Source organism: Nymphalis io, chromosome 6 (assembly GCF_905147045.1).
Source record: "Nymphalis io chromosome 6, ilAglIoxx1.1, whole genome shotgun sequence".
NCBI classification, from domain to species: domain Eukaryota; kingdom Metazoa; phylum Arthropoda; class Insecta; order Lepidoptera; family Nymphalidae; genus Nymphalis; species Nymphalis io.
In genome coordinates this window covers 13,922,219-13,948,944 of record NC_065893.1, presented here as the reverse complement: position 1 = coordinate 13,948,944, position 26,726 = coordinate 13,922,219, and the positions used below count along the sequence as shown (strand labels likewise).

The following is a 26,726-nucleotide window of genomic DNA, read 5'->3' as shown; positions in this document are numbered from 1 at the left end:
TGTTTTATTACAATCGGTTTATAAATAAAAAAGCTATGTCTATTTTATAAACCACAATGCACATTTATGCGATAAAAATGTTATAAAATGACTGTTCAGTTGAACTGAATGAAACTTAAGCTGTTCTCGTCGCTGTCGCTCGAGTGGATGTATATGGAAGCGAACCGATCCATGTAACGGCCATCGTATGAACTTTAGAGAGTAAGAATCCCACAAAAACCCTGCGTATCTTTTGAAGATTTTCTCAGCGAACAAAGTTGCTTTCTTATACTGTTGTATTTATATATCTATATATACAATATATGTAAATGTGTGTAACAGTAACAGCCCGTTAATGTCCCACTGCTGGGCTAAGGCCTCCTCTCCCTGAGAAGAAGGTTTGGAGCTTTTTCCACCACGATGGGTGCGGGTTGGTAGAATACACATGTGGCGAAATCAGTTAGAAAGACATCAGTAACAGCCTGTTAATGTCCCACTGCTGGGTTAAGGCCTCCTCTCCCTTTTGAGAAGAAGCTATGGAGCTTATTCCACCACACTGCTCCAATGCGCCATACACATAATGCGAGAATATACACGTGACAGAATTTCGGTGAAATTAGATACATGCAGGTTTCCTCACGATGTTTTCCTTCACCGAAAAGCACGAGATGAATTATAAACACAAATTAAGCACATGAAAATTCAGTGGTCAGCCCGGAGTTGAACCCACGATCATCGGTTAAGATTTATGCGTTCTAACCACTAGGCCATAACGGCTTGTAAATGTGTGTTTTGCCCGTTCTACAATAGAATACATTATTACCATACTACCGATTTTTTTCGGGCTTACATTGAATTCAATACTTGTAACATAACGATTTAGAAGTTAATTATGAGCTTGCTTGAGTCTAGAATATTCATTTTAATTTTGTTTTATTCAAAAATAAAAATAATAATATATTAAATTTTAACTATCCTGTAATTTAGTTTACAAATTAATGTACTTATATATATGTTTTCTGAAATCTGAACACAGAGTTTCTTCAACGTAATTGGTTTCCGGCTACAAGTATCACGTGGCCTTTTGTATAATAGAATTAACGTACGAGTAACTGAAGAATCCTTTACATCTTTTCTTCATTCAAATAATGTTAATATTACGAAAATAGTATCCATTAATAATATATCAATCGTTAAAAGAATAGAAAATGATATTTTTTTGTTACCCACCAATTATATATTCTACCGTCCAACATGAAAACTTTGTAACAGTGCAAATAAAAATGTTTCGGTTTAAAGGGCGAGTGAACCGGCTACTGGTACAAGAGATTTAACATCTTAGTTACCAAGGCTTGTGGCTCATTGACGCATCCAAGGGATGGTTAATATTTCTTACAGTGTCGATGTCTATGTTTTGACCACTTGCCATCAGGTGACGCAATAGCTCGTCCGCTTATTTTATTACATAAAATATTCTAACTTGTTGTATAAACTTGTGTTTTTTTGTAAAATATTAAAAAATTTGTTTTCTTTTTTTTCAGGTATTGCGAAGAAACTCTACGCAAATATTGCGACGAGTAAAGGATAGAAATACTTTATTAAATTATTAATCAATACTAACAATCAATACAAATATTAATATTAATTAAAAATGATAATTTTAAATTAAAAAAAAAAAACAATTATATGTTACAAATTCAAGTGTTATTTAAGTGAATTCGCTAAACGTGCTTTTTATTCGAAATAAAAGTGAGAAGGAACATGTGCAACTAAATGTGTTTCAAAAGTTTTTAGATAAAACAATTATAATGGTTATAAGGACATATTTGTTTGTATAATCCCATACAAAAGCTGGAAACAGTAAATCTCCAGTATGGATGGCGTTGAGGTAATTTATTCATATGCTAACCGTTTACATCGCAAACAATATTCATAAAACGCACCGTATTTAAAACATTGAAAAAAGGCACACTGCTATACAAACTTTCATTCCTAGATTCATGAATGATGAATTTTCAAAAACTCTGTAATAATTGACTTTTACACATAAACAGAACCAAAAACAACAATTATCGTATCTCTAACTATGTAAATTGACAAAATTTCATAAATATTCATTTATATGTTACTCCAAAAAATCTTTTTTTTAAGTAAAAATTCTTAGATGATAGGAGTTTATTTTCACGATCGATTTTTAGTGCAACATTTTAAAATAAGATTTGGGTAATATTTCTGACGTAAAAGGTTTTATATTTTTTCAGTTAAAAAAGCCAAATTCGTATTGTTTTTGCTTTTCGTTTAAAATTTCTAAAATTTAATACAATCATTTGGTTCTGCTGTTATTAGTCTCCAAATTGGGATTACATACACTTTATATATTTTTAAAAGTAAATGTTTATGTACGCTTTCAGAAATCCTTATGAAATAAAATAAATACATCAAAGTGTATCAATTGAGTAAGAGAGTTACAGAATCGAGGTCATTACTTATTCGAGGAATACAAAGCAAATCGCGTATTCATTTTTAAAATTCTCGTAACTGATATTTGAGTGTACTTCCGAGAAGCGCGTACCGCCGATATATCTGAATTTTGGTATACTACGTTAGTATACCAAAATTTTGACCTCCTAATCACGAATATCATATATATATCCAAAATGGCGTTGGCGTCAATTTTCGTTACTTTTATTTTATTTTCGTATTTCTCGGATAAGTAATGACTCGATTATGTAACTCTCATATTCAATCGAGACACTTTGATGTGTACTAAGAAAATTGTGTTTGTATATGTAATTAGTAATAACGTAAATAAAGCAGAGCTTGTCCCAATGGAAGTATCAAGAATCAACTTGTCACAAAAGATAAAATTATGGTCCGCGTCATGTTTCAAAGGTATTGCAATTATAATTATCGTGAATTTTAAATGTGGTAGTATGTTACGATCAGTGGATGTGATCCGAGACAATAATTGTCGCTTAATTAATTGACAAAGGCAATACAATAAATATATCGGCACGACATATATTCGCTTCGACTTCTAGTCGATAGGAGTTACGTAAGTATTGATTGTTATCCATTTTAACGACGCCATGATGATATGGCTAAGTGGTTACATATGAATCTTATATGAAAATCACGTGTTCAAGGGACTAATGAGGTTTCACGTGCTTAATGGGTAATAACTCATCTCGGGTGGTAATAGATCATAAGTGTCGAATGGTATTTTGTCAAATGTGTATCCAACCGAGATGTCCCAGTGGTAAGAACGCGTGAATCTTAACCGATGATCGTGGATTCAAACCCGGGCAAGCGCCACTGAATTTTCATGTGCTTGATTTGTGATTATAATTCATCTCGTACTTTACGGTGAAGGAAAAAATCGTGAGGAAACCTGCATGTGTCTAATTTCACTGAATTTCTGCCACATGTGTATTCCGCCAATCCGCATTGGAGGAGCGTGGTGTAATAAGCTTCAAACCTTCTCCTCAAAAAGAGGAGAGGAGGCCTTTAGCCCTGCCGTGGGAGAATTACAGGCTGTTACGGTTACGGTTACGGTATCCAACCGGTGAATGTGTTCCAAAAACCTTAGTAGTGAGGCCTTGATAGAAGGCCTTCGTCCAGCAGTGGGAATGAACGACGAATTAATAAACTAGTACGAATACAGAATAATCAATCATTGATAATATATGTAAATGTTGTTACTATAATATAATTACTGTGTCAAGTTCAATTGAACATTTTGGAATGATTACCTTCAATCAACAGCCAATCGTTGTCCACTGCTGAACATAGGCCTCTCCCAAGGTGCGCCAATGATTACCTTACAAAACTATTAATGCAAACAATGTACAAACGTATGAATACACGTAATGGAAAAGAAAATGTTAATTTATATAATAAAATGTATAACAAATTTACACATTTACAGATGATTTATTTTACTGTCACTGTGGAGATACAAATACAATAAATAAAAAAGAAACAAAATTAAAATTCATTATCATTAAATAGGTTGTATAAAAGTTATATATCGAATAAAACCTGATTTAAGCCAGAGTTAAGTTGATGAAGCTTTAATTAGGTGATTAAAAGTTACTTGTTTATGAAGATACACATTTTCTACCCTAATTAGAATCAAGTCATATGCTTTAGTTACTAGTTACTATTTTGTAACAATATTATATGGAATGAAAGAAAATTTAATTTAATTTATTACAATAATACGCTAGTATTGTAATTTTAGATAATTATTTTTTGTCTATTCGCAATAGACGATCAGCCTCTCTTCAAGACTCAGAGGTGCAATGGCTTGGCATAATCCTATAAGTTCAATAGTATTATTCCATAGTAGAATAAATAATATTATAAATTCAATAGTCACGCGGTCACGAATTGTACAGTAACTATTTTTAATTTTATGTGTATTTATATTTAAGGTTTTCATGTAAATAATTTTATAATAATAAATTGTTTAATTATAATTGCATACACATGTTCAGGAGTATAAAAACTTACAAAATGTACTTAACTATTGCACCGACGTGGGCGAAACCGCGGGCGGAGTAGGTTCGATATAAAACATACTGAATTTTGAAATTAATTATCATTTAGTAGTCATTGAGTTTATAGAAAGGTTTTGTTTTACGCCCTAAGTTGTATTATTGCAAAAAATCGTGTGGCTTATGTGCTTGTTCTACAAATTTTAAGTTGAAAATGTACGATAAGATAATTTAAATATTTTATACTTTATAAAAATTACTATAACGTGTATTCCACGAGCGGGTTCAGCTATTTTAAATATGGTAAACGGGATGCTGATTAGTAGTTTAAAAATCATAGAGTGCGACGCTCACCGTTAATTTGAATTTCAAAGATTAAATTCTTACTGTATCTGCATTATTTTATTCTATTAGTTAAAGGTTTTCTCCTAATTTGTATTCAATGTTTCATAGTTCTCTCGATAAAAATCAGTTAGTCAGAACATTGCCTTTGACTCGTATAAAAACCTACAAACGACGATGATAAAAGTTCGCTATTTAAAGTTAATTTTTTATTCCGAATACTTACAGCTCGTTTCGTTTGTATATATTAAATGAAATGTTAATATTTTCTTAGTATTTTAATGTTTAGTATTTCTTTTATTCATTATTCAATTTTCCCGTCTCAGTAGGCTATTTCAACTCATTATTTATTCTACTTCCAGTACAGTCGGTGAAATGTTGACAACCGACATAGGTGATATAGTTTTCGATGCGTCTATTCTTGAAATGTTATATTTATGATCACTTTCTGACATATCACGACCAATTTGTGTGGTGAGACAGTCTGATCTTACAGAATAGCTCTACTGATAACGTCTGTAGTTAAAATGTCAGTGTACCAATTAATTAAGTGTTTATTTCATTTTCTTATTCCGTTGAAACTTTTATTATCCTTCAATGTATTGCGGTGTAACAATAAAAGTTTAATTTTATTTGCTCTCCCGAGGATAGCAAAGGTTGTTTAAGAAAATGGCTGTTAATTTGAGCTTTAGAGAAAATTGGACTAGCTTAAGATGGTTCCGTAGACGAGATATTTTTTTACAATTACACTTGTGGTTGTATGAAAATCGACTCGTTTTTATTTCATGAATAAATTGACTGAAAAAAATCGTCCAACAAATTAGTTTTTGTCTAGAATGCAAGCTATCTTAAGATGATTATAAAATTAGATCTCGCTTTAAGATTTAATTCCAGATAAAACTAAATGCTTTTTGAGTTGCGAATACAAAAGTCAATATATAATAAAATGAATAATAATAAACTTTTATTTACACACAAAAGAATCATGTACACAATTCGTTTGCTGTATTGTCTAGATCTAGGGTTTTTATTTACATTAGCACACTGGTGGTGGACCTCTGACTCCGAAACTAATATAAATTGTACTATCAGAGTCAAAGTAGTCTTTTCAGTTACCCTAAAGTGTATTTTATGAAATCGTAGTCTGCGCAGTAAGAACGTCTGTTTTAATGAGCCTAGCATCTCTTTTTGACCAATAAACTATGAATATGGAAAAAATAATACATATTACACACAAGTGATATTTATTTTGAATTTAATCATATCTGGTTCCTATTCATGAATATTTATACTATTTATGAATAATATATTTAACTGGCTACGTTAAGATAAATATAATAATGAGGAAAATGAAAAAGCAAGCAAGTGGCGCAAAAAAATAAATAAAGTAACAGCCTGTAAACGTCCCAGTGCTGGGCTAAGGTCTCTTCTCCCTTTTGAGGAGAAGGTTTAGAGCTCGCTGTGCTTCACGCATTCCAACCACTAGGCCATCTAGGGTTTTCAAATAATCTTCCCTAATTCCAAATGTTATGTTTGTGTCATTTGCAGTTACAGCAACTTGTATAATAATGCAAAAAATGTATAAATAATTCTTTTTTCATCATCTTTTTTAATCTCGCATCCACTGGTAACAGGAGGTTAATTTATGGCTCAGAGTATCAGAATTGCCACCATACCACGTGGTCATGATTTGTATTTTTATAAAATAAAAACTGCAACGAGCTTGCAAAAGAAAATACACAGGCTCAAGAAGAACTGCCGAAAGAAATTCAGAGGGTTTTCTTTGCCATAATTGTTTTCAATAATTATTATTCATTATCTACATATAAATAGGCATAGGCATAAACTTCTGCCATTAACTGAGTTTCTTTGACTAGTAGCTATTGAAGATCTTTAGTGTTAGCAATAATAGGAAATTCTCCTGGGAGACTAACTAACTGCAGATAACATGTATAACTGTGAGCGTAAGTATAGTAAATTTCATTCCTTCACCCTCTTAATCCGATGCGAAGACAATTAATCGTGCAACGTTCTTAGGAATATTTTTATATAGCACTAAAGTCTATGTGACGACCACTTACCTGCAGGTAACATTTTATCGTACTGAACTTTACTTTTAAAAACACCATTACTCAAAAATGAGAACACAAATTTATTTTGTGAAAAATACAACAGAATTTTCGACTTAAAAAGGATTCCCAGACTTCTTTGATACGGAAGCAGCGATTTACAATAATTATCATAATAATTTAAGGAAAATACGTGCACAGTTGCTTAATATTTCTTTTGAATCGAAAAACACAACAAATTTGCGACTTAAAAAGGATTCCCAGACTTCTTTGGCACGGAAGCAGCGATTTACAATAATAATCATAATAATTTAAGGAAAATACGTGCACAGATGCTTAATATTTCTTTCGAATCCGGTCTAAATGGAAAGCTTTACCACATCCTGCAACAGAAAAAGCCGTCGATTCTTTACCCCGTCAAATAATAATATCTTAATTTTTCAGACAGAATAAATCTTCGTTTTTTTTCTTTCTTATACTATATAATGTTCTACTAGTATTCTCTCCGTAGTAGCGAATGTGATTTTACCAATAGTTGTATTTCAAGCCAAAATTACCTGTATAACACATCTTAATTGAAAATCATGGGTTCGAACCCGTGGAATAACTACTATAATTCAGTAGAATTATCTCGCTTTTGCTCTGTGATCGGAGGGTTATATTTTTAAATTTGTAATAACACTTGCTCACTCAATTTTTAAACCACAATACTATTTGACACTCGATTGGGTTGCACTTTCCCAGAGGAGCTTGCGCAAAACCTTGAAGTAAATAAAGTAAATATCCCACTGCTGGGAATAGGACTCACTTCGTCTTAAGGGAAAGGCTTCGAGGCTATTCCACCACTCAGCTTCAATTCTGATTAGTGGATATAAATGTGAAATTTCATCCAATACTACCGGTTTTCTGGCTCATACTTCGTTTATGTTTTCAAGGCCAGTTTCCGCCGAGAACGAGGTAACATAGAAACATAAATAGTACTTGTTCGATTTGAACGTGAACACACACACGTCTTTTAGCCACTAAAACATCTCGGCTCGTCCAATCCTGCTACCACTTCATTATTAATACATTTACTTAACAGATACTGGCTTAGTTATTAGTTTAATTATTCTGAGTAGTAAAGTGAGAGTAAATTTTGAAACTAGTCAAACGATTTCATATATCAATAAACTTTAATAATTAGCTCCAAGTACATATATATTAATTCAAATTTTAATAAAGCTTCTAAAGTGTATTTTACTGATTAGTAGTTTGTAAACGATAATTGGGTCTGACTAGATTATACTAAGATGAAAATTGAAATAAACTTTATTTAAATAGTCATTTACAAGCACTTTCAATTGTAATTTTACAAATTTAATATTAAAATAAAGCTAAGGTACGATTGTTAGCAACGGCCCAAAACAATATATTTAAAGTCATCTGTTTTTTTATATTTCTCTAGTTATTGAAGCTTGATGGGGATACGACCCGTCTGGTAAACGTGACCACTTCCAGTAGGGAGTAGTCACGTTTTATTATATACCACACACATTTGCACTCATGTTCACTATAATATTATGTCCTGAGCAGTTGGTTACTATCGATTGAAAACGACGGCCGCGGCTGAAATCAGTACATCATTAAAATATTATAAAAGTTATATAAAGTTATTTATCTACTAGCTCGTATATTATTGAATTTTATGTTTTTGACCTGATAAGACAATAATATAATAAAAAAAAATTATCGGAATTACAATTATCGGAATGTGAAAAATCATGATTTTTTAAAATTACAAATAGGTAGGCAGCCCAGCAAAGGGGTTACTGATGGTTAGTTGTCATAAACGCCCATTGACCTTTACAATGACAATGCACCATCAACCTTGTGTACTAAGATGTGTGCCTGTAGTTACACTGGCTCACTCAGCCAGAACACAACAATTTGTGACCAGACAGCCTTGCACAAAGCCTCACTACCAAGTAATTCATGTAATTGTCAAGGACTCAGCTCAAACACATCGTTACTCCATCGCTTGTAATCATTAATTTAGTAATTAAATCTTAATAGTCAATAAATTTTATTAAGCTATAAACACAATTATATAGCAACGTTTTAAGTGAAGGACTTCCTTTATTTTGAAATCAATGAATTGGCATTTGTTGTGATCGGGGATACATTTTTTTCTTATTTGACACTCAATGAAATGAAAAGAAATGAGATTTGAGTTTTCTTAGGGAGGTGGGCAAAGAATTAGGGTACTTAATGGCTGAAAGACATTGTTTCCAGAACGTGGTTGTATATTAGCTGCTGACATACCCTTCGAACTGGAAGATATTGACTGAACTGGAACTACATATTAGGGAAAGCTCAACCTTACACTTGAGGAAGTCGAGATGGCCCAGTGGTAAGAACGCGTGAATCTTAACAGATGAACGTGGATTCAAACCCGGGCAAGCACCTCTGAATTGACATGTGCTTAATTTCTGTTTATAATTCATCTCGTGCTTTTCGGTGAAGGAAAACATCGTGAGGAAACCTGCATGTGTCTAATTTCATCGAAATTCTGCCACATGTGTATTCCACCAACCCGCACTGGAGCAGCGTGGTGGAATAAGCTCCAAACCTTCTCCTCAAAAAGGGAGAGGAGGCCTTAGCCCAGCAGTGGGACATTTACAGGCTGTTACTGTTTACTGTTACAACCTTACACACCCGTTACATTTCTAGTAAATAGAGGGCATAAGGCTTTTAAATATGCCGCTACCAGTATATCGCTGAAGATAATTCAGTTGAGGTAGAGAGGCAAACACTATTTTGCAGTTTTATTTATGTATTGTACTTGCAGGCGATTTTAGTTCCAACTGTACGCTATTAATTAGCCGAGATGGCCCAGTGATAAGAACACGTGAATCTTCACCGATGGTCGTGGGTTCAAACCCGGGCTAGCACTACTGAATTTTCATGTGCTTAATTTGTGATTATAATTCATCTCTTACTTTACGGTGAAGGAAAATATTGTGAGGAAACCTGCATGTGTCTAATTTCATCGAAATTCTGCCACATGTGTATTCCACCAACCCGCACTGGAGCAGCGTGGTGGAATAAGCTCCAAACCTTCTCCTCAAAAAGGGAGAGGAGGCCTTAGCCCAGCAGTGGGACATTTACAGGCTGCTCCTAGTACTAAAAAAAATCATACCCCATTTTTCTGTACTTCTTTACAAACTTTCTAAGAACTATTATATAAAAAGGTTCGGCCATTATAATAAGTAAGAACACTTATCCGAGATGTAATTAAGACTACTGAGGGCAAGAAAATCCATTTAAAATTGACAAGTTTAATCTAATATCTAATAGTTTGAATCTAAATTCCTTAAAAAATTGTCCAAACACCTAATTTTTAATCACACCACTGTCCATTGTCCAAACAAAATAAGATTTAATAATAAGTATAATAGCAAAAGTGCACTTATAGGAAATGTTTTTTAAAAAAGTGTTAAGAAATTAGGAAATAAAAGTCTTAACTAATTTCAAATAAGACTAAAAATGACACTGACATTCCGTTAAACTTATTTTGATTTAGAAAAACAGTTTTTACAGAATTTGAACGCACAAGATGTCATCTATACTTATATTATAAAGAGGTAAAGTTAGTGAGGTTGTAGGGGGTAATCTCTGGATCTACTGAACCAATTTTGAAAATTCTTTTACCAATAGAAAGCCAAATCATTTGTGAATGTCATAGGCTATATATTAACCCGAAAAATGAAAAGACTTTTTCGTAGTAGTGGGATTTGCAAAGTAACTTGGAGAAAAAACGGTCGAACGAAAACGTTTCTTACGAACACGGCCTTAACGACGAAAGATATATTGAGATTGAGTTCTAGAGAAGTTGTGAAGCTTGAAAAAGTCAGCGACACCATACGTCTAACTTCTGTTTGTCACAAAAAGTAGTTTTTTATATAAAAAAATAATTTAAATCGGTAGGTCATGTTGATTGGTCATTTTATCAACCATTTTGATTTTTTATCAAAATAAGTTAACTTATCGTCTCAAGTGTTTACAATAAAATACCTTTTCCTTTTACTGCATATAATTTGGACCAATGGTTAAAGAGATAATACGACATAGGTATGGAACCACGACCGTGTCGTAATGTATTGAGTGATATTTCTATTAGATGGTTTTTTTTTAATTAACAACACGTATTGCAGTAACAATCTATGTAAAAATAAATTTCTTTATTACCAAGGAAATTTTATTTAGATAAAATTCATTTTTTACAGTTTGTTTTTTGGTTGCATAGTTTAAGAGATAATTTAAAATATCAAATACGCACGACAATTTTACTAATGTTCGGCAAATCGATTACAAGTAAAAATATTTACCGCCCAACGAAGTAGGCACGGGATAGCTAGTAATTAATAATTTAAGTATTATTAGAATTAGAAGCAGACGCGTCGTTTCGTACTACCGGGAGTATGTATGCGCTTTTGATTTTTTATATATATAGCTTGACTGCCTCGTTGATCTAGTGGCTTGATATAAGGCCGCAGATCCGGAGGTTCTTGGTTTCAATTCCCAGGTCGGGCCAATAAAAAGTTATTGGCTCAGAAAGCACGTAAAGCCGTTGGTCCTCCGCCTGAACTCTTCCCAGTCATGTCGGATTACCATCCCATCGGATTATGAGAGTTAGGGAATAGAGAGTGCACCTGTGTTTGCGCACACACTTGTGCACTATAATATCTCCTGCGTAGCTGGCTAATCTCTCTTGAGATTGGCGGCCGTGGCCGAAATCGGTCTGGAGGACATTATTATTATTATTATATATAGCTAACGTACGATAGCATAGCGCTCCTCAAAATTACTATTTCTATGTGTGTCATATCCTTACGAAAAAGTTTGTAAGTATTTGTCTTATACACGTCTCATTTTCGTAGAGGACATCATATAGTGCAGCGCCATATTAATAATAATGAGCGATTAATGACACAACTAGTCGAGCAACAAATTCATGGATTTATTTTTGTTGGTATATGTACGCACTGATGCGTGGCGCTTTGTAAATACTTTCAAAGCTTTTGAATTTTAGAGAGGTGTAGTATTATCGTAGTTTATCTCTGATTAATTAACGATCAACCAAATTTATGTTCTGGCAAATGATATCAACCATAAAACATTAATCTTATAAGCGAAAAGTTAATTGAATGCTCCCATGGAAACAAAAGAGGATCAAGGAAGATTTATTTAATGGATCTGACCAAAGAATACGATAAATAATTATTTATCGTTGGAATTATGCCAAAGAGAATCAAATCGCCATTAAAGTTAAATGTGAATTATTTTGTTTTACTACAACTGTTAAAGTTATTGTAGTGATTCATTTGTTACAAACGCTATTTATTCGAGTGACTGATAAAAATCTTATGCTATCCGTGTTGCTTAGAGAAAATATCTTTTATTCAAGTTAGCTCTTATAATATGATGTACTCCAAGGCACGGCGCTCGTGAACTAGAAAGAGTTCAGGTGCAGGAAGGCTTTATGAGGTACTAGATTATCACCACTTTCAACTTCCAGACTCTGGAATGCTACTAAGAATTTCTAGAAAGAAAAATCCGATTGAACCGACTCGGGGTTAGAAAACCAGTATCCCGGGTTCTGCAGTCTTTTACAGTCTCGTATTGTTCCGCCATTTTTACTCAGGTCTTAGATTTTGGACAGTCAATAAGTAGAATATCAATTTGGACATATAGCGTAACCGTAACCATAACAGCCTGTGAATGTCCCACTGCCGGGCTAAAGGCCTACTCTCCTTTTTTTGAGGAGAAGTTTTGGAGCTTATTCCACCACGCTGCTCCAATGCAGATTAGTGGAATACACATGTGGCAGAATTTCAGTGAAATTTGACACATGCAGGTTTCCTCACGATGTTTTCTTTCACCGTAAAGCAGATGAATTATAATCACAAATTAAGCACATGAAAATTCAGTGGAGCTTGCCCGGGTTTGAACCCACGATCATCGGTTAAGATTCACTCGTTCTTACCACTCGGCATTTGGACATATACGAAATTAAAAATTTATACCACGTTTCTATCTATAACTGTTATATTTTAAATGGACTGAATCATTATATAATATTTTTACTTATGCCTTACCTTACTTATGCCTTGTGTGCAATTTGAACTAAAACAAACATGTACGGGGCGAAGCCGAGTATATGCTAGTTGTTATTGAAACTAGTGTAGTCTGTAAATTACGAAACACAAGTAAATCTAGCAAATTCGAGTCTTGTTAACATACAACTTGTATTTATGAGATAACATGAGAACTATCAGTAGCAACGGCGTACACTGTTTTAGAGAGGATTATATTCATATTTGTAAACTAATTTGCTCATAAATAAGACATTATTAGCAGTTTGTTATTTACCCGATATTATAGAGACGAGACCTCCGCCAGGAGGTTAAAAAACATGAATCGTATGATTGCGCGTTCAAGTTTGAGTAAATGATACATTATTTGTATTACATAAATGTTAGTATATAAATGATGAACTTATTTTTGCAAACTAAATACAGTTTTCTATACAAAATAGTAAAAATAATTTACTTGGTGGTGCAGAACTGTTGACGCCCGTCTGGGTAAGTAGCAACAACTCATCAAATATTCTATCGCCAAACAACAATATTTGTTATTGTTCTTTTCAGGTTTGACTTGCTAATGTAACTGCAAGCACAAGAGACATAACATCTTAGTTCCGAAAGTTGGTGGTCCATTGGTGATGTAGAGGATTTTTTTATAAAATAGGTAGGTGGACGAGCGTATGGGCCACCTGATGGCAAGTGGTGATCAACGCCCAGAGACATTGGCATTGTAAGAAATGTTAACCATCGCTTACATCGCTAATGCGCCACTAACCTTGGGAACTAAAATGTTATGTCCCTTGTGCCTGTTGTTACACTGACTCACTCACCCTTCAAACAATACCAAGAACTGCTGTTTTGCGGAAGAATATCTGATGAGTGGGTGGTACCTACCCAGACAAGCTTGCACGAAGCCCTACCACCAGTGATTAATATTTCTAACAGTGCTATATGGCTGAGGTGAATAACCATTTTGCCTAATCATTTAAAAAAAAAAACAAAGTTATATAAACTAAGATATATATTTTTTTATTGTATGCTCGCCTTAGCACACAATGTTCGAGTTAATACAGTAACAGCTTGTTAATGTCCCACTGCTGGGCTAAGGCCTCCTCTCCCTTTTGAGGAGAAGGTAAAACTCAATTAAAAACTCAATTAAAAGTTTATGAGAGCTTTTATACATTTCAACACTGTTTGAATCAGAAAATATTATGACGTCATGATTAAGGATTTTCGAAAGATTGAAAGAAGTTTACTTATATGTTTGTACGTATAATAATATATTATATTAGTATACATACAACTATACTATTTAATAATAATTTTAATATATTGTTAAAATTTAATTTTTTTATTTGTTAAGAAACTGACGCGGTTGCGTGTATATTGTTGTATGTATGTATGTATTTTGTTTAATATAAAAAATACAAATACGAAAATATATATAAACTAAATAAAACTAAACAAATTTATATGTAATAAAAATAACTAATGAACAAACAAACTTGTTATATGGGATAAACGGGTTTGGAATATAAAACTTTCTAATTCAATAACCAAATGAACTCCTGTTCAATGTTTTTTTTTTAAATATACACGTAAAATATTAAAAATAATTTTGTTGAATTGCCTTACATACTGTTTTGTACTCGAAACTTTTATTCAACTCTCCCTAATTAGTAATATAAATCATAAAACAACATCAAACAGCTTAATTATCAGAACACCTGCGACATGACATGTCTTTGTTGTTCCATTGAAATGTAAAATATAAACAGTGAGTTTATTGTTTGACGTATTAAACCGCTATAAAAATATATAAAGTTATTTTGTGACCAACTAATTAAAAAGCAATTGCTTTGGCCAACTCGAGAGCATGGGTTCTTAGTGGGTCAGCCAATAAAAAGTTTCTTCTACTTTAAAATTGTCAGTAGCTTGGAGTCGTGTCAGATTGCAGTCCCATCGGATTGTGAAAGTGAGGGAAGAGAGAGGGACATAAATGTATGTCTTCGTGGTCGCCTTTGAGAACAGCCTTCGTGGCTAGCTCGTCAGAAGGACCTATAGTAGGGCTATGGGATAAACTGAGAGACATTTACACTACAAGTATGATCTTCGCCACCAACGTTGGAAACAAATATTTTTGTCCCTTGTGCCTGTAATTATACTGTAAACTAATTACCCACTATGGTTATAATAAGTAGATACAAAATATTCTCTTCCTAACTGACTGTGCTCATGGCTGCTACACACTGAGTCTGTATAGTTTTTAGTTGACACTGCTTGTTTTAAGATGATGAGGGTTGTTTAGCTCAGCGGTGGGATTTTCACATTGTAAGAGCAATACATACTTGCCAAATATTTTTTAATTTTATATAATAGCTAAATTACTACACACTTTCCTAGCAGTCCTGCTATGTATACTTATAGTGATGGTGATCGGTCAAACTGTGTCATCCATTTTATATATAGGACTACGGATAAAACAGCTTTTTTTTCTCACGCTACTTAATTCTATGTGTATACTGAAAATGAAGGCAAAAGTAAAAGAATTATACGGCCTTCAAAAATAGCAGAAAAATATTACAAATAAAATAAAGCATGTTTTATATTATGTATATTATAATACAAATAATATAAAAATAACTTTATTTAAACCTAATACGAATCAAATCCAATCAATATTTACTTTTTTGTAGTACGCTCATGCGAATCGTCATTTAACAAGATTAAAGCTAATATCAGTTCGGAATGTAGATTCTACCGAGAATAACCGACAATAATATTTTTTTAAGTTAAGTTACATAAATAATTATCAATCAATTATCAACCTTTCGTAATCCACTGCTGGACATAGGCTTCTTCCAAGCTTCGCCAAAGCTCCCAATCCTTCGCCTTCCTCATCCAGTCGGTCCCCGCCACTTTCTTAAGGTCATCGGTCCACCTGGCTGGAGGGCGCCCTACGCTGCGTTTGCCGATCCGTGGTCTCCACTCTAGGACTCGTCTGCTCCAACGGCCATCGGTCCTACGACATACGTGACCAACCCACTGCCACTTCAGTCTGATAGTTTTGCAAGCTACGTCGGTGACTCGGTTCTTTTCCGGATAATCTCATTTCTGATCTTATCCTTCAAAGATACTCCGAGCATAACTCGCTCCATAGCACGCTGAGCGACTTTGAATTTGTGGACTAGTCCCGCAGTTAGTGTTCACGTTTTCATAAATAATTAAATACAATTGAATTATTATTTATCCAGCCAAGAATAATTTAAAATTTTTAATGGACTAAATTGTTATTTTTACTGTGTATTTCTTTTTTTATTGATTTTTATTGAATATATTGTATATATAATGTACCATCTTGACCTTTATTATGATTTTAAGTGAATAATAAATTATTCAATAAAAATATATCTAACTAAATATTTCATATTAACAATAATTTTAGAAATAATGCCCATTGTCATGTACTCTACTATTTTTTTGGCTATCTAGTATAATTAAAAGAAAATCCACCACTTAGATAGAAAGAGAAAAACATAGTTTCTCAATAAAGCGCGCTTAGAAGAGAGTGTATATATTTAATATAAAATCATGACATACTTGAGGATATTCTACTACTACACAATCGCCACAGTTGTAGCAGTGGTCATATTGGAGATAATATCGACAATTAATTCAAACCATTTCGAAGCTTTGGAGATTTTTGAAATTAATTACAATTTTATTTATATAAAATTATAACACTATGTTAGTAATTAATAAACAACTTCATAATAATAATGCCTTGCTTAGCCAACTAAATTAGTTCTAATGTGTTTAAAAAAGGAATCAAAAGAACGGCAAAACAAATTCTTAAAAATGTGAATTTTTTTGGTTTCATATTGGTAAACGTTAACTTTGTTTAAAAGTTTTCTTTCAACAAATAAGAACAAGGGTTTAATCGTTTTTTTTTCAATACATATTTTATTGTATGAAGATTATTATCAGTGCTTTTCATTATAATCTAGAACAAAATTACCTAAGTAATGCGAGATTTTAGTTCGATCTTAAATACATTAAAATAATATATAACGAATCTAAGTTTTTGTTTTAGTTATATTTAAATGTATTTTATCGTAGGTTTTCATACTAAACATTTCGTTTTAGCTACTAGATGGCGCTGCTAAATAACGTTTTCTGTAGCGTTCAATTGTTCGCCAATTATTATATATTTACATTTGAGCACGATTTAAATTTAAATAGACTTTGCAACTAGTATTACGAACTTTCAAAAATCAAAATATACTTTATTTGTACAATCATATTATATAAGTTTAATTTGAATACAAGGTTACCATCGGACGGAACGTGGAATTTACCTAGACGAACTAGCTTACAACATCGATCCACAACTTAAAATTGCTAGCAAACGTTATGAGAGAAGTTATAGAGGTTATGGCTTATTTTACCATGCCACTCACACGCGGGTTAGTGAATAAGCCATGGATTTGACAGAATATCGAATACGTGTAGGTTACTTTACAATGTTTTTCTTCATAAATTTTGCATATGAAAAATCCGTTGTGCTAATTCAGGTGTTCTAAGTGAGCTTTCGGCTATGAAATATTATTTAATTTACAAAAATATTAGTCATTTTAATTGTAAAATATATATATAATTTGTGCTGTTTCTTTATAAAAAGTTGACAGTCAGGTTTCTTTATGTAACGTGTTTTTCATCTATTGTAGAAAATCTAATTAAACATATCAGGAAACCATAACGTTTTCGTGTATTCCCTGGAACCATTGATAGCATTTAATATAATTTCGTCGTGATTAAAGTTTTCTAAATGATAATTTTAAATTTGACAGGTTATTTACACATGGGAAATGGACTTCAACCGAAGCCTCCTCGGCGCTGCTACTCTCCTAGTACCTAAGAAACCGACACCGTCGCCCACATCGTCTACAATGCCAGTGTGGGCTCACAACTCATGGGTCTGTTTGTTCACCGCCATGCTAACAGTTGCTATTGGTGGCAATGCGATCGTCATTTGGATTGTTACAGGTACGTCAATTTTTTAAAATAAATATTTTAATTAACTTTGGAGTTGGCTTTTCTCTCTTCAGATTGGCCACCGTGGCCGAAATCAGTTAGAAAGACATCAGTAACAGCCTGTTAATGTCCCACTGCTGGGCTAAGGCCTCCTCTCTCTTTTGAGAAGAAGCTATGGAGCTTATTCCACCACACTGCTCCAATGCGCCATACACATAATGCGAGAATATACACGTGACAGAATTTTAATGAAATTAGACACATGCAGGTTTCCTCACTATGTTTTTCTTCACCGTCAAGCACGAGATGAATTATAAACACAAATTAAGCACATGAAAATTCAGTGGTGCTTGCCCGGGTATGAACCCACGATCATCGGTTAAGATTTACGCGTTCTTACCACTAGGCCAGCTCGGCTTTGAAAGACATCATCATATCATTGTTACCTACACAAAAATACCATTATTTTGTCCGGATTAACAAATTATACAAATGTAAAAATTTTGATTATTGTAAATAGTATTTCAAGGGACCGTTGATTCTTTATTTTATCAGCATCAAGCATCGGTTCGTTCTAACAAATTTTATAACAAAGTGTACATATTTATATGTACTCTTAGTGTACTACTTAAATAAAATATTATTACAAAATATATACACAAGATAAGGGTAAGGTCCTCTAGACGGATTTCAGCCACGGCGGCCAATCTTAAGAGAGATCAGCCAAATGCGCAGGACATATTTTTCTCTATCTATTCCCTAGTTCTCATAATCCAGGACTAACAACTTTACGTGCTTTGCAAGGCAGTGGAGTGTACACACTTCCAACTTCCACTCCTGGCTGCTACTGAGAATTTTCTGACAGAAAAACCCAATAACTTTTTATTTTTTATTGGCCCGACCTGAGAATTGAACCCAGGACCTGCGACCTTACATGAAGCCACTAGACCAACGAGGCAGTCAATATACATAGAAAGTAATTTTATATACAGCTTCTTAACAATAAAATTAGTAAAAGTTTTCTAATAAGAACTTGTTAGTTGACAGAACGAAGGTAATTTCTGGAACCTAAATCTTTTTGTAGCAAATTCCACGTGGGATCGTTAAGCTGGCTTAACGAAATTTATTTTTCTATTTTACTTGTACTAGCAAAAAATCTTATCCACAAATTGTACTCTTATATGCTTACATAAATTGTAGATAATGTATTGAATTACATAGGAATATATGGTACCTAAAGCTTCTGAAAGTATGTCACATTATGCAGAAGAAAAATGAAAAAAATATAATACATATAATATTTAATACAACGTAACATTATAAAAAAAAAATAATCAAAGGTCCACCAACTCTCACTGGAGCAGAGCGCATTGGTAGAAAACAAACGTACTATTTACAATAATCAAACCTTTGGTAGAATTTTCAAGTGTATTATTAGTATATTGTATAGTGTATTTACATACAAGTTTCTCAATCATGCTTGCCTAAACCTGTGACTTTAAAGTGTAATATTTTTCTTTCTTTCACCTAGACTTTTTCGTTCCTTGCGTGCCTTTTAGAGTTTTCTCTTTGTATTATTCCTTTACGTATTGATCTTTTATGGCTCCATTATGTTTTTGTTATTTACTAGCTAACCATCCCGACTTCATATGTGCTGCATTGGTGATGTAAGGGATGGTTAATATTTATAGCGCCAATGTCTATAGACAATGGTGCCATGTGACGGTCAGCCTCCCTATCTTTCATATAACTAGCCCTTACACAACTTATAAAAATAAATCCAATAATAATAATAATATCCTATGACATTTTTCACACACGGCCATCTGATCCCAAATTAAGCTTGTCCAAAGCTTGTGCTATGGAAACCAGACGACTGATATTTAATTTACAAAAATATTAGTCATTTTAATTGTAAAATATATATATAATTTGTGCTGTTTCTTTATAAAAAGTTGACAGTCAGGTTTCTTTATGTAACGTGTTTTTCATCTATTGTAGAAAATCTAATTAAACATATCAGGAAACCATAACGTTTTCGTGTATTCCCTGGAACCATTGATAGCATTTAATATAATTTCGTCGTGATTAAAGTTTTCTACATTTACATATACTACTTTTCTTTTGTAAATACATACTAATATAGAAAATTAGGCTCAGACTCAGGACAAACAGACATGTTCATGCACACAAATGTCTGTCCTGGGTGGGAATCGAACCCACAACCTTCGGCGTGAAAGGCAAGTATCTACCTACCACGCCAACCGGCTCGTCAAAAAAAAATACATATAGCACTGAATACATTTTTCTCATCAATCTTCAGTCATATCATGTTCTTTATATCGCACGCCATCCCCATACAGTTTATCTATGTTTTTTGCTCCCGTTTCTTCTATATATTATCTTATAACATTTTACCAAATTTCTACTTCCGTACGTTTGTTTAATATGAAAATTAATAGTATGTATATTCAGATCAAGCTTTCGTATTCATTTAATTGTTGTAACAAGACTATTCAAAAGTGTTTATTTATTATATTATTTTATTTGTTCGCCATTTTTAATACAAAAAATATAAATAAATACTTTAATGTGTGTTACATACTATTTTGTATAAAATTTATTATTTTAAATTAAATATTGAACTTAAATATAATAAAGCTTTAGAAGTAATTTGGTATTACTTTTGTTTAAATAGAAGCTGAATGGTGAAAATGTTAAATATTATGGATTTTTGATGTTTCGATTAAAATAATGGCAAATAAAACGAATTAACCAGCTAAGAGTAAATAAAAGGTCATTAGGTCGAAGAGGGTACTCTTGTCAATCCTCTTCCTCAAGCAAGTGTCGCATTTAGATATTTTCTTAGAATGTCTTTAATTTTTTCTTTACTTTTACGCAAAATTGGCAAATTTGATGTAATTGGTCAAACGATTTCGTTTCGTTTACGCGTAAAATGAACGCTTTTAAGTTCGACTTTAAAGATATGATTGATCCTTAAGTAAAATGTACATATTGTTTCTGTGTGCGTATACATAAATTGTATATTGCGTATAATATATTGTACTAGTTTTCGCACGCGGCTTCAACTTTGTGTTGCAGCGGCAGTTCAGGTGGTTCCAAAGTTACTTTCGCATTTGTAAGATTAGTATAGATGAAGATCTTACGTTCGTGTAACATCTTTTTTTTTTTTTTTTTTTTATATTCGCCGGGAGGGCAAATGACTCTACTCCACCTGTTGGTAAGTGGTAGTAGAGTCCAAACGCGACGACGGCCAGTACAGACGGGAAAAACGTTCTGCACTAGCCGCCTTCGCCTTGCCGGCCCGCAAGATGCCTCTTCACGCCTCGTTTGAAGGAACCCGGGTTGTAAGAGGAGGGGAACACGTGAGCTGGTAAGGAATTCCATTTTTTGGAAGTGCGACAAAGAAAGGAGTTGCCAAATTTCTTTGTTCGCGATGGAATTGATGTCACAGTTAGGCGGTGACATCGAGAACCAGCTCGCGTGGACTTAAGAAGGAAGGGGGAAGCAGGAATTAGAGAGAATAATTCCTCAGAGCACTCGCCGTGATACAGTCGATAGAAAACGCTCAGTGCTGCTATCTCACGACGCAATTGTAAAGGTTCAAGGGTGTTTGTGACCTTTACGTCGCCAATAATGCGTACGGCACGTCGCTGCAACCGGTCCAAGGCCTCAAGTAGGTACTTAGCGGAGCCATCCCAAAGGTGCGAGCAATATTCCACGCAAGACCGTACCTGTGTTTTGTACAGCAGGCACAGTTGTTGTGGCGTGAAAAAGCGCCGCACCTTGTTCAGAACTCCGAGTTTCCGTGAAGCTGTTTTTATAACAGCCTCGATGTAATCCCTTGGACTAAGGTCGCAGCGAACGTCAATCCCCAGCATGGCGATTTTGCTTTGCATCACCAGCGGAGTACCACAGAGGGAGGGAAGAGGGGAAAATGTTGACTTTTTCGCCGTGAGAGCGCATACCTGTGTTTTCTTGGCATTAAACTCAACAAGATTATCAGAGCCCCATTTGGCGATGAGCTCTAACGTCCTATCGAGTTCAATGACAAGATTCTCCCGCCTCTCCTCAGTTTCCGCTCGCCCAGCCACTGCGCGTCCGTGGTATCCACCATGCACTGTACTATCGTCTGCATAGCAATGTATGTTATATCTTTTGAATGTGACTGTGTAATATCCCGAGAAATTCAATATGACTAGACGTCGCATTGCCATGACGAAAAAGTTGGTACAAAACAAGCTTACCCAACTTGTAATGTCGGTGGTTTGAAATTTCAATATTTTCATAAATCGATACTCGCTATTCGGACACTGCGGAGTTATGTCGCTCGGATTATTGAACTTTTTATTGAATAAATATTTATTCTTTTTGAGTTCCAGTCTTCCTTCGGGAGACAAGGATTACAAGACATGTCTCATTACTGGTGGTAGGGCTTTGTGCAAGCTCGTCTGGGTAGGTACTACTCACTCATCAGATATTCTACCGCAAAACAGCAATACTTGATATTGTTGTGTTCCGGTTTGAAGGGTGAGTGAGCCAGTGTAATTACAGGCACAAGGGACATAAAATCTTAGTTCCCAAGGTTGGTGGCGCATTGGCTATAAGCGATGGTTGACATTTCTTACAATGCCAATGTCTAAGGGCGTTTGGTGACCACTTACCATCAGGTGGCCCATATGCTCGTCCACCTTCCTATTCTATAAAAAAAAAATCACATCTACTAGGAGGCGGTCTTAGTTACCATGGGTCGGGGTGCACTGGTGATTAAATGGGGTTAGTATTTCTTATAGCGCCAATGTCTATGAGCGGTATTTCCCACTACACATTAGGTTGTCGATTTGCAGGTTTGCCTATCTACTTTATAAAAAAAAAAATCTAGTGAGAAAATCAAATTGAGAGAAGGGTAAGAGAATATATACTTTTATCTGCGAAAATGCGAACACACACAGTGACAATAATACACACAGCCACATACCTCAATCTGATTTTTTTTGTTCTCGGTACGATTTTAATTGTATATCGAATAATTAAATTACTAAACTAGGCTTTAAGAGTATAACTTATCGTTTAGGGTATAATGCATACAAATTAACTTTTACGCAAGCCTTTTATTTCCTAAATTTATTAATGGAATTCTTACTTTATTATTATAATGTAAGATTCATTTTCGCTTAGCATATTTCAATTAAACATAGTAAAGGATGGACAATTTTAAAACAATGGGCCCGTATGACAAGTTATTATCAAAAACAAATGACGTATGCGCCTTTTAAAAGCTATTCGATTTTGTATTATCTATAACCTTTTTGTTTTGTACAAACTATTATTTTATACAAACTATTTCAATAGGAAACATTTTATTATTTATTTATTAATCCTTTATTGCACACACTTTACAAACATTTAATAACATAATAAGAGCAAGTAGAATATATAGTATGCAAAGGCGGCCTTATCACTCATAGTGATCTCTTTCAGGCAACCTCTGTAAAGAGAAATGTTTATGTGGTTTTAGCCAGGATCACTAATCGGGTATAGTGTGCGAACAACATACACTAAAAAATTATTTTGTTATCATCCCTTCTGATACTTTTAAATTTTATATAAAATTCAAATAGATTTGAATTATGTTATGTTTAACATAATACGGTACATAAATGCGAAGGTTTGATTGTGCGATTGACAGCTTATGCAATTGTTATTATTATTAAATATAATTTATTGAATAATAAAGGACGACGGAAGATCAAAATATAATACAAAACTGAAACAATGACACAAACTTCTTTATAGATATATAAACATATACATATATATATATTTAAAAAAAAATCAGTACATAGACTACTGCAATTTATCATCAAAATTATAATGTCAAAAATGTAATGTATAATTCGTAAGGTAGCCGACAATTTTCTTTATATTTCGAAAGCTTAAAATACTTTTAATAATTTCATTAAAAAAGCGTACAAAGAAACCGACTACTTATCATGTTTACAGCATAAACGAGCATCATGAGATTGATTGAGAAGTGATTTTATAAATTATTGTGATTATATTAATCAAGCAGCGAACAAGCGCTTGTAATATTATATTATATGCTTTTGAAACGTGCTCAATAAGCGCATTATTTTGATATCCAACATCGCAAAATTCAATATATTATTTTAATTCAGCATTTAATAATCTTTAGAGACATTAAATTTAATGTAATATAACCTGAAAACGGCGGACGATCAAGACACGTTTATCAATCTTATACTGTAATAGCCTGTGAATGAACCACTGCTGGGCTAAGGCCTCCTCTCTCTTTTTGGAGCTTATTCCACCACGTTGCTCCAATTCGGGTTGGTGGAATACACATGTGGCAGAAATTTAGTGAAATTCGACACATGCAGGTTTTCCCTCACGATGTTTTCATTTACCGTCAAGCACGAGATAAATTATTATAACAAATTTAGCACATGAAAATTCAGTAGTGCTTGCCCGGGTTTGAACCCACGATCATCGGTTTAACGACAATACATTTGTCTAATTATATAATTTAGGATATATACGGAAATAGAGGAACATACACACATACATAGCCGGCTGAACTCATATACCCTCCTTTTGGTTTCGCCGTAGTCGGGTAATGATATTCAAACTTTGTATTAAATGTTAAAACGCATGAATATGTTGTGTCTAATTTTAACACAGTAAAAACCTTTTTTCGTTCTCCATAATGAAAACCGATTAGAAATGTGTCCTATATTCCAGACTTGCCTACCTACTAATATATACCGTAAGGCCCCGGAAATTATATTATTTCCTGCGCTTTTTATATAATAATGGTGGCCTTAACTTCGGGTCACGACAATTCCATAATTAAAATATTAAATTTTTTTAATCACTGTAGGATTCACAGTAAAGAATTCCTTTTAAATTGTCGATTTTTTATACTGGCTAGTGTGTGTGTAACTCATATTCATTTTTTTTAATGAAAATAATTAGCGAACTGGCAAATGGGTCGCCTGATGGTAAGTGGTCACCACCCTCAGGCAATGCAAGAAATATTAACCATTCCGTACAAAATATCTAACTGATAAAACAATACTGATTCATTTACGTCAAATTAGAATAATAAAAATCTTAGAAAGTGGGTACTTTATAATCTATCCGACAACAACAATCGTGGCGAAGCATTGCCTTAACTTGTGTAACTGTGCATGTTGTTCAAATAAAGGAATATCTAAAAGGATTATCAGGATCATATATGACAATAGTGATTATTCGTCGCACTGATTGGACATAATTGAGGCAACCACACCATTTCGTTTTTACTTTTGACTCTGGCTGCATTCGGGACATTCTAAATACAAGTCAAAAGAAACAACTTCTTAGTGTATAGTGAACAAGTATTACTTAAAACGGTTTCTTATTACCTGGCAAACGATTACGGCAAAAATGTACTGTGAAAAATTGCTAATTATGATAGAGTAACTCACTACTAAGAGTACTAAGAATAATAAGTAACAACCTGAAAATGTCCCACAGCTAGACTAAGGCTCCTTCTCCTTTTGAGGAGAAGTATTGTAGCTTATGCAATGCGACGCATGTGCACTTTTTTCTATCTAAAGGCTGACTTACTTGTAAAAGGTCGACTGAATTTAAAGACATTAACAAGATAAAATGTGAATCATTCCTGACGGTGAGCGTCAATACGCTACGGCTGTGACCTCGTCATGTACACTAGTGCTTGTCTCTAAACCATCAAATTAAATATAAAGAAATCATATTGTGGTAGAATAGCTGATAAATATCTACATTATATATTATGGATGTAACATTCCTTGATATTAATTATTTCTTTCAGCTCACAGGAGAATGCGGACTGTGACCAACTACTTCCTGGTGAACTTATCGTTCGCTGACCTGATGATGGCATCTCTAAACTGCCTCTTTAATTTCATCTACATGCTCCACAGGTATTTTTTTTATATTATAGAGTATAGAGTATGGCGAGCCTATGGGCCACATGATGGTAAGTGGTCACCAGCACCCATAGACATTGGCATTGTAAGAAATGTTAACCATCGTTTACATCGCCAATGCACCACCAACCTTGGGAACTAAGATGTTATGTCCCTTGTGCCTATTCATGTTCTCACTCAACTTTCAAAGCGTAACTCAACGAATACGTTTTTATTTCCCGCCAATTGAATTAAACGGGGAAAAGCATTCAATGAAATGCTAATATTTTTAATTTTGATTTATTATATTCGAGTCCTTAATATGTCCTTAGTATGATATTTCATATAGCTATTTTCTAATTCAGTTTCCATAGAATAGCGATGTGCCTAATCCTGTTTTCATTCAACTAGAAGCAGATCGATAGCCTATTCATAGTGAGGCCTGACGCCGAATCGCCTAACCCATATCAACTTGAATTATATTCATTTCAATCGCATTATTTGACAAACTTATATGTTTAACGGAATCATTGTGCGAAGTAAGTGATACATATATGTTTATATAGACATAGTATTTGTCATTTTTCTATTTTACATGAATTTATTTATCTAATCATAAATAGTATAATAAAAACATACTAAATACAATAATATTTTGTTTGTTTTGTTTCGGTATGAGCCGGTGTCTAATTTCACTGC

The 26,726-nt window shown here is 33.6% G+C and overlaps 1 protein-coding gene across 1 annotated transcript in view; it reads left to right on the top strand.

Annotated features, from left to right (window-relative positions):
• The first annotated feature begins 1,808 nt into the window (after positions 1 to 1,808).
• LOC126768965 (tachykinin-like peptides receptor 86C) overlaps positions 1,809 to 26,726 on the top strand; it is a 61,217-nt gene continuing 36,299 nt past the window's right edge. The window contains exons 1-3 of the mRNA XM_050487465.1: positions 1,809 to 1,867; positions 17,868 to 18,063; positions 25,931 to 26,042. Of these exons, the coding sequence (XP_050343422.1) occupies positions 1,853 to 1,867; positions 17,868 to 18,063; positions 25,931 to 26,042 (323 nt within the window). The 5' untranslated portion in view covers positions 1,809 to 1,852. The remainder of the gene's footprint in view (positions 1,868 to 17,867; positions 18,064 to 25,930; positions 26,043 to 26,726) is intronic.